The sequence below is a fragment of the Pristiophorus japonicus genome, chromosome 13, assembly GCF_044704955.1.
Source record: "Pristiophorus japonicus isolate sPriJap1 chromosome 13, sPriJap1.hap1, whole genome shotgun sequence".
Classification (NCBI taxonomy): Eukaryota; Metazoa; Chordata; class Chondrichthyes; family Pristiophoridae; genus Pristiophorus; species Pristiophorus japonicus.
The window spans coordinates 163871814-163884783 of NC_091989.1; the positions used below are offsets into that span (position 1 = coordinate 163871814).

Below are 12970 nucleotides of genomic sequence, written 5' to 3' on the forward strand. Positions count from 1 at the left end.
CCGACTCTGAAGTCACCCCGACACTGGCAGCCACGGGTTCGGCTGCACTGCCAACGGGCAGCCTAGCACCCTCTCTTGGGTACCAGGCTGCTGGCCTGGCCGAAACCCTCCCTGGTGGCCCAGTGCGTGCCACTAAAGTAGCTGCAGGACTCGCAGCGGCCTTTACTGAAGGTGAGGGACGTTGCTACGCATCACGACCACGTCGTGCTGACGTCATCAGCGTCACGTTGACATGCTCAGCGCAGCGCTGATGACACCACCTGCTTTCCACCCCACTCCCGACCCACTTCCTCCCCTCAGCATCCCTAAACCACCGCTCGGACAGATTAAAAAATTTTAAGATGCCAATTTCCACTATTCTCCGCCCCATGGATGAGGGCGGAGAATAAACATTTATTTCGAAATGTGCGTCCCGTTTGGGGCGGAGGGCAATTTTGGCCCCCTGGAGAGTGTATTGCAAGGGGCGGTATTATTTCTGATGTATACCCCAATGTTAGAAAGGTTCACTGTTGATCCAGTGGCAGTGCCATGCCAGAGGTTTAGCTAATAACGTCAAGCTTCAGTCCATGGGCAGTGCTGGCTTACCAATGGAAGCTGACTTTTGCAGTGTTCGTAAAATGCTTTGGGAAGTACCCCAAGGTGAAACATTTATTTTCTCACTCCCTGATTTGTTTTTCTGGTTTGGATTGGCTAAACTTTCGTTTGACTGTTATAAAAACCTTCAACTGAATATTAAATTTGCATTAACTTTCATTTATAGCTTAATTATCCATGTAAGTGCTCGCGCTCATATGTTAGCACAGTCTGTCTCGAAATATAATTTTGGACCAAAGCTTTAAGTGGAATAAAGTGCCACTTTTGCAAAGTGGAAATGAAATATTGATAATCATTTTAGAGTTAACTTGTGGTGTGTGTTTTCACACGACTCTAGCAGGATTCTGACGAGGCGGAGGAAATGGCTTTTCAGAGTTCAGCACACGGTTGAGAGTATTTCCTCCTTGCAATGAGAAAGGAGCAGGCGGAGGTATAATACCATAGACACTGTCCTTTTGGGCCTCTCAGGGGCATTACAAGGTTTAGTAAAATTGCCACCTGTTTCCACACCTCGTGGAGGGAGTATTATGTGTGTTAATTATTTTTAAAATGCTCGAGTACTTTCTCTTTCCATCCTTTTCCACGGTTAGTTGTCATCAATATCCCATATCCGAATAGGGTGGGACAGAATTCATCTGTTCACTTCACTTGTGACAAAATGTTTTGCATTAGTTTGAACCAGTACGTGTCTGTTAATAGTTTGTCTCCGACATTATGGAGTAAATTCCATGCTTGTGGGCCCTCAGTGAGGACTTGCTGTCAAAGAGAGGGCAGATTGCAAAGCCCTGTAGCCCTCTCTCTGACCTGTACTCCGTTGGAGCACGGGATCAGAGAATTTACCCTTTGTATGTAGCTCTTTTTTAATTTGGTTGAATAAATTGATTTCTTTTTTTTTGCAGCATCTCGCTCAAGGAACTGAAGCTCATGCTACCTCAAGTAAACTTCAAAGTGCCAAGTGTGAAGTTCCTCAAGGACAAGATGGGGGTATTTATCCTTTAAGCTGATTGTCAGTTATGTTTTCATGACAAATCAAAAGAGCACAAAGAGTTGTATTTTGTTCACCCTCTCCGAAAATGTATGCTTTGTATCTGTCTAAAAACGTATGTATTGAGCATTATTTCCCGAGGCTCGTTTCTCTGTTGGGTTTTTAACCTAGCATCCTCTACTGTAGGTGCTAAATCCAGTACAGAATATCCAAAAATTGAGGTGACAATTGCTGTTGCAGTCAAAGGTTTGATTTCTCCAGTGGCTTCAAACCAGAGCTAAAATCTTCAACGGGAAATGTTGTTTTTTTCTGCTTTCAAGCTTCAGGCCAATGAAGGCCTGTTTGGTGCATAACTGATCCCACCAATGTTGCCCTCTGCTGAATTGCACTTGAATAGTCCAGTCATTGTTTGCCTTTACTCTGAACTGAGGTAAAAATAACAGGATTACTGTTAATGCTAGACAGATTACACAATGACTATCATTGACAGTGCGTGTTTGTATTTAGTGCATTGGTGCAAAGGACAGGAGGCTCGGATTGCACAGAACCCTCAATAGTCTGTAGCATCACAAACCCACAAGAATGCATCTACCACCTCCAGTACATTCAAAAATGTAGCTGCCTGGAAAATAGGAGTTGGCTCTGCTTGCTGAATTTGGAGATATGCAAACTAAACAGTTGCTCAGAAATCTATGGGACCGAAATTCAGCCTCCTGAAAAGGCCCCTTACCGCCAGAAAGTGTCGGCCAAGCGGCAGAGCCCAGTGGTCGCCGATTTGCGGTCGAATGGCCGCCGCCAGTGAAATTCACCTTGGTGGATTTTCCAGCAGTTCCCACTTCTGCCCTGCTGCTGCCAACCGGTCCTAAGCGCATAATCAAAGCGCACACTGCTGATCTCCTGCACCTCCATCTAAATTCAGCTTGAAAAATCTTTGACGTGCTGCACGGTGCCCCCTGACAGCTTTTTCTGTCGGGATTTAGTTACGTGGCGGCCATTAAAGGCGAGGGCCCACTGCCGTGGCCACCATTTTATTTTTTTTGCTGGACGACTTCCAGATCGGCCGGACAAATATGCGCCCCCCCCCCCACCCCCCCCCCCCTCCCCGGGTTCGGCCAGGCCACCAACAGGCAGCCTGGCACTCCCTCTTGAGTGCCAAGCCGCTGGCCTGGCCAAAACCCTCCCTGATGGCCCGGTGGTCCTAACTAAAATCTTCGCAGAGCTCGCAGCGGCTCTCGACTTTAAGTGAAGGGGAGAGACCTGGTGACGCACATGCATCATGACGTCATCACCGCTCCGCTGATGATTGACAGCAGCGGAGATGCCGTCCCACCTCCATTTCCGCTCCTCTAGTTGTCGATCTGCTGCTTACCATCCCTCTTCCACCTCCATTAGGACCGACTTCCGGTCCACTTCAAAAAAACGACAAAGAGCTGAATTTCGCGAAAGAGGCCACCTCATTCGACGCGGCGGAAAAAACACTTCAGAAGCGTTAGGTGCGACCCGTTTCGGGGGCCCTGAATTTTTACCCCTATGACTGCACATGAGACATGCCAACATGAGGATCAAGAGCAGCATTGCAGGCACTCTACTGCAAATGGTGATTCAGACAGTGCCAGTGGGGCTGCCCAAGCCACTTTGTCCATTCCCTGAGGCTTCCCAGTCTTTCCTCTGAAGAATCAAAGCCAGCCTTAACAGCTTCTTGCACTCTGACACCCGAGCCACCCAATGCAGCTTTGTGCACAGACACCTAGCATGCAACTGCTGTGACTGTGTCCTTAGAGGTTCAGCATTCCATTTGCATCATGTCAGCAGATATCTGGAGAACTGCTACTCCATGTTTCTAATCAGTTGTCCCACACTGAGGAGCGTGCTCGTGCCCGCTTAGCACCGACCCTCGTACTCTTTCTGCCCTCTATGGAGCCGACTGATCTTGTCATGCCCACAACAGGTTCGAAGGGATCTGTACAGATGGCTCCTGCCTAAGTTACACAGTACACCGTGGTTGTCCACGCCCGTTCTTGAGTTGTACCATCACCGGATGAAGGTCTGGATTTCAGGCTTGTTGCTGCCCCTGTTAGTGCCCCAGAGGGGCAGCAATGGCGGTGGTAAGCATTTCCGGGCGGGCAACCAGCTTCCAGCACCCCGCCGGGACATTCGGTGCTGGTTTGGAGGGGGGCGCAGAGCATTACTGCCCAGAAGAGGCGAGCCGGTGTGAAACGCCCCTGGTTGCGACACCGGCTCGATTTGTGGCTGCCGCCCGATTCGTAGCACTCCGTAGAGTGCCATGCTGGGAACGCGTGCGGTTCAAGCTATAGCAGCCACGGTGAGGTAAGTTATGTCAACCTCAGGTGAGTGTGATTGGTTTTTTTTGTTGCAATTAATGTTGTGGTGGCGTGGGCTATATATTGGGAATGTTTTTGATGGGTTTTTTTCAGTTTTTTTTTTCCCCCTAGACCTCTCTCCGAGCGCTCCGAGGCCGGCTGTTTAGCTCGGGATTTTTGCTTGCTCAGCCGGCCTCGTGCACTAAGAGAGGGGTGCAACGCCTCCCTTAGCGCCCTGCCCTACGCTCAGGGCCCAGCTGTTGAATTTTGCTGATTGAGGCGCAAACTGTTCCCGGGCACTAACTTTACTGCCCCACCGCCATTACCGCCCCGAAATGAGCAGAACCGAAAATCCAGCCCGAAGAGTGCTAATGCGGAGAAAATGATGATGTATTGCCCCTAGAACTATAGAAAGTGCTCTGTGGATATCAGTAAAGTGTATTTTCCTAGTGTTGATATCAGTCACAATCTCTCCTGCTTTATCCGCTCTCCACATCATGTTTAAATGGTCAGAGCCGCTTTTAACAGAATTATAAGGACCGCTAAGGCACTTCATAGGTGTATTAACACCATTACTGTCAACAACTAAAGAAGCAGAGGAATTAACCCTAGGTATTTTTTTGTACTCTTGTGAAAGTAGTGATGATTATGAATAGCCCCATTACTGAACTGTTCATTTGTGCACAAATCACAGCATTATGAATACATATAAATGCAAGTCTTTCTTAAATGATATAGGCCTTGAAATTACTCTTAAGATTAGCATACGAAAGCATTTATTGCACTTATTTGTCTTTTTCAATGGTTTTGGCAATGCAATAATTTTAATAAATGTGGGGAGGAGTAAGTGCTTTGATTATCCTTTTCCTGAAGGGAACTCATTATTCTGATGATTGTTCACTCTTCGATTAATCTACAGAATTCTTTATTAGATTTTCACTGTGCTGAAATTGATCTTTTTTTAAGAATTCCCTATGGTTCTTTAAATTCTCCAAAGGCTCCACACCGCTTTAAGTGATAGAATAGATTCTGCTGTAATTCTACCACCAATTTTGCTTATTGAAGGAGAGACAGGCCAAGAAGGAATATTTTCATTTAAAAAAAAAATAATACTCCCCAGCTGTTAAAACTTAAAAAGGAACCAGTGTATTACCGCAACACACATGCAAAATACTGCGGATGCTGGAAATCTGAAATAAAAACAGAAAATGCTGGAAATACTCAGCGGGTCAGGTAACCTCTGTGGAGAGAGGAACAAAGTTAACGTTTCAGGTCGATCACCTTTCGTCAGAATGTTACCCCCGAGTGCATTACTGACCTCGTAGGAATTATCTTTCCAACAGTAGCACATTCTCTGTTGATTTGGACGCCAATCTGCACCCAGGGATATGCTGCAATGATACAGGTTACGAGGCAGGCTCTGTGCATCCTGGAGCAGCATCATTCACTTGCATTGAAGCCAGCACTTTGCACCCGCTGGAGGATATGGTTTGGAGGTCATTTCAGTCAGCAATGTCAATGCTCTCCAGGTATTCCTATGTGAAGTAACGAAATGTCAATCCTTACAGGACACGGGAAATTCCAAGGATGACCTCAGCTTTGAACAGTTTCACCAATTCTACAAGAACCTGATGTTTGAAAGCCAGAAGATAGTAAGTATATTTTGTCATTAAACATTGAAGGATTTGTATATATTACCTGACCTTGCTTACTTATTTCCTATTGTTTCTAAATTCCTTTTTCCTGTCATGAAGAGGAGCCACAAGAATTGATGAGAAGACCTGAATATGTTAATGTCCTCTACTTAATTCCATGAATCTATAGCATAAATATGTCCCAATTATGTAACAATAATGTGTTGCTCAGTTAAAGATCAATGGAAGCCTTAAATCTTCATTCAGTACAAAGCAAATCCTGGTCCCCATACATTCGCTGCTGCCTAAACCCAAACTTTCCTAATATTTCTAAAAGTCAATATTGAGCTAGATTTTCGGTTTTCGGCGAAAACGTTAGTTTTACACCAAAATTACCGTTTTTGCTGCGCTACTGTTTTTAGGTCTAATTTTCACCCTTTACGGTGCATCGGTAAAGTCATCGAGGCACAAGGATTCACGGCACAAATTTTAGTCTGGGGCCGGTAGCTCTGCGAGAGAGGCCTTGGGAGGTGGGAAAAACAAAGAAAATTGCATAATTCACAAAACATTCAAAAAACCCTTACCTACTAAATCGCTGAAAAATAATTAAAAAATAAAAACTTTAACTTACCTTTTTACGGGTCTTCATACTTACCCCTGCTGGCGGGGCTGCGTCGACAGGTTTGACCCTATCAGTATTCTGGGCGTGGCGTGTCGAACGTACGACGGTAACGCCGAGGGTCAAATCACGGCGAAAAGCCGGCAAAAATCCAGCCCGTAAATTTGATGTACCTACATGTTTTTATGTATTTAAGATTTTTTTAATCTTTCGACGCATTCAAAATCAAAAATGGCAATGAGATGTTTTGCCGAATCTCTCTCTCCAGTCGTCATCATCATAGGCAGTGTCTTGAAACGAGGATGACTTGCTTCCACGCCGAAAAAGGATGAGCTCACAGGTGTTTCAATGATGGACCTAATATTCCAGGTCCTGAACTACATCCTGAAGGATGGAAGATGCCTGTGCATGGATTTATTTAACGTGTGGTGGCCATTGCACACCAGCCACCACACGGGCTTGACAGTGCCAGTCTATGCTACCTAGACCACAGCTATCTATGCAAATGCCTTTGGTGCCACCTCCCACTGACCAAGGTAGAAAGACCATTTAGTCAAAACTGATTCAACAAACCCTCAAGTGTAACTGATAGTTAGTACCAAGGGGAGAATTGTAACTGTCCATCACCCTGCAGGAACTGGGCAGGTGTGCAGTTAAAATTGGCCAGGTCACTTACGCACCATGGAGAAGCCAGGAGCTGACCTTCCTCGATTTTCTCCAGCTCAACTGAGCAGGTGGCAAGGCCACTCACCCAAAGCTGGTGGGGTCCTTATTAATATTGGGACCCAACTTCAATTTTTACTAGGCTGCCTGAGCAGGAAGTGGCACTGAGTTTTCCACCAGAAAGCGGATCAGGACCAGAAGAGGCCCAAAAAAGTAAGTTTGAAATGTTCTTTTTTTTTTTACTTTCCTTGTGGGACCAGCAGTAAAGAGCACTGCTTCTTTGGGCCCCACAAGGAAAACTTAGGCCTCCCTCGCCTCGACTATGCCATTCCCTCCCCCCTCCCACCACGCCCCACCAATTGTGGGGACCCCACACGATGGCCCAACAGCCAATCCTGCCATTTAACTGCTGTTGTCGGGTGATCTCCAGACTGCCTAATTTTGCACCATTAGCTGCCCGGAATGGTTGGGAAGTTGGCTGACAGGAATTAATTGGGGCCCAGGAGTTAAAATACTTTGGGCCTCACTTTTGGAGCGATGGGTGAATTTCTAACTCACACCGCTGCTCGCCCGCCAAAAACTGGCCCGCAGTTAAAATCGGGGCCTACGATTTAAGCTTAGGTCTCCTATTTAGGAGTCTGTTATGTAGCATTGTAGTTACTGTCCATGATGAAATTTCAATCAGTGCACTTGTAGGATTACACAAATTACTAGAGGTTATAAGTGCAGTGTTTCTATAATGTAGTTCCACTCTGTATCCTTGTCGTTACTGATGCTCATATTGACTGTATCCTTCCTGCTGAGTAAATAGTAATATTTTAAAATATGATTGTTAAAATTAAAGCTCATCAATCAAATGCATTTTTTCCAGATTCTTGAGACCTTTAAAATAGAGGGATCTGTATTTATTCTCGGGTAAGGAAAAAACCCTTTGTGTTTTCTTTTTAAATCTTGGAAAGGTGAAGTCTCATTCCAGTGAATCCTAGGGTCTTTTGATCACAAGGTTAATACAGATGATGGAGCCATTTAGTCCATCTTATTTAATCAATGCAGAATTTTTAAAAAAACTACAGATTCGCAATCATGTCAACTGACTGTATATTGAAGAATGTAATGTTATCATCTCCACTACCTGACCTAGCAGGCCATTCCAAGTTTGATCAATCTTTGCCTGAAGGTAGCCTTCCTCATGTTTGTCCTAAATTGTCCTTTCACCAGTTTTATCCTATGCCCCCTTGTTCTAGTGTCTTGGCACATCTTACAGTAGTGCTCCAGAGTTATCTGTACCACATAGTATCTTGTATACTTCTATAGCGTTCCCTTTCAGTAGCCACCTCTCAAGGCTAAAGATCTCTTGCCCCTGAAATTCTGAATCGATTCTCTCAGCCTTCTGCCATAACTACTGGGAGGGGCTTCCACTGGTCTCCCACCATTTTATCTGTCACTGATCTGCTCGATTACAGATTTTATTGACTGCATTTGTAAATCCCTGGATGCTTCCTTTGACTTTGGCTTCCCAGTCCAGTCTCACCTGTGAATTTGACCAGTTTGCATTGGCTTTTGAATCTGCATTGTCAATGTATACTCGGAACACGGCCAATCCATACACACTCCACTTAGTATTTTCACCCCCCAGAATTTCACCTTGACATCATTTCCCTAACAAATCCCCAATCCTTTGTTCCCTTCAGCCAATCCTTATACTTACCCACCTTTTACCTTGTGTTGCCAATAAGGAAAAAAAGACTTGCATTTATATAGCGCCTTTCACAACCTCAGGACATCCCAAAGCGCTTTACAACCAATGAAGTACTTTTGGAGTGTAGTCACTGTTGTAATGTAGGAAATGCTGCAGCCAATTTACACACAACAAGGTCCCACAAACAGCAGTGTGATAATGACCTAATAATCTGTTTGTGATGTTGGTTCAGGGATAAGTGTTGGCCAGGATACCGAAGAGAACTCCTCTGCTATTCTTCGAATGGTGCCAAGGGATCTTTTATGTCCACCAGAGAGAGCAGATAGGTTTAACGTTTCATCCAAAAGGTGGCACCTCTGACAGTGCAGCACTCCCTCAGTACTGAAGTCTCAGCCTAGATTTTATGCTCAAGTCTCTGCAGTGGGACTTGCTGCTGGCAGTGTGTATCACAGATGAAAAATGTTCCATTCCCCAGAACATAAGATTCACAGAACAAAAAAACGATGTCTTCCACTAAAGATGTAGTGTAGTATCCAGCGCAGTTACTCATATGACAGATACTTCATATCAACTTCATTTGATCTTAATCCCTAACTTTTAGTTTGTTTTCTGCTTGCAGAAGAACAGATAGGTCCACTGCATCAGTTTTGTACCTGCATGATTTTCAGCGGTTTCTACTCCATGAACAGAAGGTAAAATAATAACATTTAGATTGGCACATAAGATATGATCCAACTTGTGCTTTAAAAATAAATTGCATCTCACTTGAAAGTTATGAAGAAGTTCAAAATTAGACTAATATTATAATCAAGGCCAAATGACACATTTGAAGAGTGACAATATGAAGGGTATTGTCCATGCATTAAAACCAATTGGTGATTATGCTGGTAGTAGACACCCTGGGGGGTGATTTTAGTCTGCCTACCAGCCTGTTTACACTGGAGATGGGGGTGACCTCAGATGAAAATTTGCTTGAGGCCCGTCCGAATTGATTTTCAAGCAGCACTCAAAGTGGGCAGCCAGTGTTCCTGTTTGAAACAGGTGGGAGCCTTATATCAATGCTTAAATCGGGGATCTATTCCGGTTGTAGGACCCCAATGCCACTCCCATGTACCGGGGGCGGACCGCTGAGCGGCCTAACTAGTGGTTCTTACAGTGACCGCTGGAGCCTGCTCCTCAAACAGATATGTCTTAGGTTTTTTTTTTTAAAAGATTTTTGTGGGGCCAGGAGAAATATTAATGCTCCTTCTGGCAATGGCCGAGCTGGGTTTGAAGGATTGGGGAGGCAGGGAGGCTTGAATTCCAGGTTTAGTTGACCTGGCCCTCAGAATTGGCCCCAGAAATGTAAGCGACTCCACTCCTCTGCTTTCTCTCTGTCAGTATAGCTCTTCCTCCTTTTCTAAAAGGCTAGAACGTAAGCTGAGGAAACAATGGTACAGCTGTTCTCGCGGCAAATTTATCAAGTTAGGGATCCCAGCACAGAGTTTTAATGAATGGAAAATTGGCAGTCGGCAAATCGGGCGAGTTGACCTCCACACATGAACTGTTAAAATTGACTCTCGAGTTCTTCTTCCCTCCCAAACAACAGAAGGTGGGCTGAATATTCATGGAGATGATTCATAGAAAATAATACAACGGTTCTAGTCTAGGTTTAGAAAATGTTTCCTTTTTCACATAACAATAATCATGTAATTTGATATGTAATTTTAGTGCAATCTCATGTGTATCTTTTCCACAATATAGGAATTATGGGCCAGTGATGTTACGAAGGTTCGCGAGCTGATGACTAGGTGTATTTATGATACTTGCAGAGAAACAAATGAACCCTTCTTCTACATCGATGAGGTGTGTAACCTTTTATGATGCGTAAGAAGATTTCATTATCTGTGGTTAAAAATTACAATCCATTGTATGCAAGTTAACTTTCTCAGTTCCTGTTCATATCAAATCATGTCTGGTATGCTGACTGCTGACCTTTCCCTAAGATTTCCTTTTTTAGGTGCATTCCTTTGCTTAAAGGTTGCTGATTGAGTGGGATGACTTGCACTTTCTGGCTTCCATAACTGACTTGCAGCTGGTACAATTCTGCCACATGAGTCTAATACAGACAGTTTCTGCTTCCCCACTCCTTACTGGTTCATGAGATCTGTGCAAGTCTCCATCCAGCGTCTCATCTGGTTTCCATATTTACGAAAGGATATACTTGCTTTGGAGGCAGTTCAGAAAAGGTTCACGAGGTTGATTCTGGGGATGAGGGGGTTGACTTATGAGGAAAGGTTGAGTAGGTTGGGCCTCTACTCGTTGGAGTTCAGAAGAATGAACGGTGATCTTATCGAAACGTATAAGATTATGAGGGGGCTTGACAAGGTGGGTGCAGCGAGGATGTTTCCATTGATGGGGGAGACTAGAACTAGAGGGCATGATCTTAGAATAAGGGGCCGCCCATTTAAGACTGATGAGAAGGAATCTCTTCTCTCAGAGGGTTGTATATCTGTGGAATTTGCTGCCTCGGAGAGTTGTGGAAGCTGGGACATTGAATAAATTTAAGACAGAAATAGACAGTTTCTTGAGCGATAAGGGGATAAGGAGTTATGGGGAGCGGGCGAGGAAGTGGAGCTGAGTTCATGATCAGATCAGCCATGACCTTATTGAATGGCGGAGCTCGAGGGGCCATATGGCCTACTCCCGTTCCTATTTCTTATGTTCTTATGTAACTACTAATGTTCCATTTGATAAGGTGATTTCCTAAACATTATGGAACATTGATATTAATGTAGCTGATCATTCAGAATTATTGATTTCTTCCTTTTGTTTATAGAATCATACAGTACAGAAGGAGGCATCTCAGCCCATTATTCCTGCACTGTCTCTCTGAAAGAGCTGCCCACTTAGTCCCATTCCCCTGACCTCTGCTAATACTCTTTTAAATGTTTCATTTATCCCTTTATTCTTTTGGTGATGATAAATTTATACCCTCTGATCACTAACTCACTAATCAGTAGAAATTGTTTTCCTCATTTACCCTATCAAAACCCTTCCTCATTTTTAACATCTCCATCAGATCTCCTCCTAACCTTCTATATTCTAATGAAAAGAGCCTCATTTTGTCTAGTCTCCCCTCATAACTAAATCCTCTCCTCACTGGTATCAACCCAGTGAATCTCTTCTGCACTTCCTCTGTGGCCTTGACATCATTCTTAAAGCAGGGTGACCAAAGCTGGAACCTGCGCTCACCCATAACTAGGCAAATGTTGTTAGGGGTGCAGAGCCAGAGGGCAGAGAATCAATAGACCAAGGTGCACAGACATAATTCAGTCCTCATTTTAAAGCTTTTATTTTTATAGGATACTTTGATTTTATATTATTATTTCTGGTTAAATAGCAAAATGTAAGGCAATTTGGGAAGCACAGTAGAGTTGGTTGGAGAGTAGGCGTTTCGTCACAGTACAGGCTGAATGAGACACTCAGGCGCTATAGTGCCACCACTGGTGAGAGTACAGTCTGACAAGCTCACGTCGGCAGTGTCCAATATAAATATGGACTTGGGCAATATTTGTCCAAAATGTGAGAATAGAAACTGCATGAAGATGCCAGAACAACTTGCTCATAACTCCCTCATATCTGATGTGCTGAAGGAAAAGAAGAACTTGCATTTATACAGCGTCTTTCACAACCCCAGGATGTCTCAAGTTGCTTTACAGCCAATGACGTGCTTCTGACGTGTATTCTCTGTTGTAGCGTAGGAAGGATGAAAAGACTGGCTGGGGGATTTTCACTTCTGCACTCACCAACCCATGATTTTCCTTCTTTCACTTTTAAGGATGGAAAATTGCGTGTTAGCAAGTGCAGAATCAGAAAACCATGGCTCGTTGAGGCCAGTTTCAGTTTTTCAGTGTCAGTTTACGATCAATGTTTTGCACCCATTAACATCATTTAACAGTTATCTACAGAAGTTACCAGAGTTGTGCATCGGCACTAATGGCAATCAGCATGGGAGCAGTTCCAGTAATGGGATGTTTCACCGTTACAGGAATCTTAGCACAGGCAGTTTCAGTTCTGGGGGCAGCTTCCGCACTGGAGGAGGTTCAGCACTAGGGGGAGTTTTAACATGGGGGAGTTTCAGCACTTGCGGAGACTTAGTCAAGGAGATTTTCAGCATTTGTGGAGTTTCGATACTGTGGAGTTTCACCTCTGGGGGAGTTTCAGAATGAGGATAGTTTCGATATGGAAAATGTTTTAATATGGGGGAGTTATAGATTTCTTCTTTCCTAATTGCAATTGAAACAATCGACACCATGTTTGGTGATTTTTGAGTTACATTTATCATAGTTCAAAACAAATCAACTGTATCCATATATTTGGGAGCAGGTGTAGCCAGGAAATTTGGGTTTTTCTTACTCGGTTCAAATAGAAATCTTCAGTAGGTTGGTTATGAATTGATCAAGACAAGTCAAA

The 12970-nt window shown here is 44.1% G+C and overlaps 1 protein-coding gene across 1 annotated transcript in view; it reads left to right on the top strand.

The window, feature by feature from the left end:
• Positions 1-12970, top strand: part of plcg2 (phospholipase C, gamma 2) — a 219184-nt gene that overhangs the window by 149964 nt on the left and 56250 nt on the right. Inside the window, exons 5-9 of the mRNA XM_070897010.1 lie at positions 1494-1578; positions 5469-5552; positions 7688-7731; positions 9135-9207; positions 10259-10360. Of these exons, the coding sequence (XP_070753111.1) occupies positions 1494-1578; positions 5469-5552; positions 7688-7731; positions 9135-9207; positions 10259-10360 (388 nt within the window). The remainder of the gene's footprint in view (positions 1-1493; positions 1579-5468; positions 5553-7687; positions 7732-9134; positions 9208-10258; positions 10361-12970) is intronic.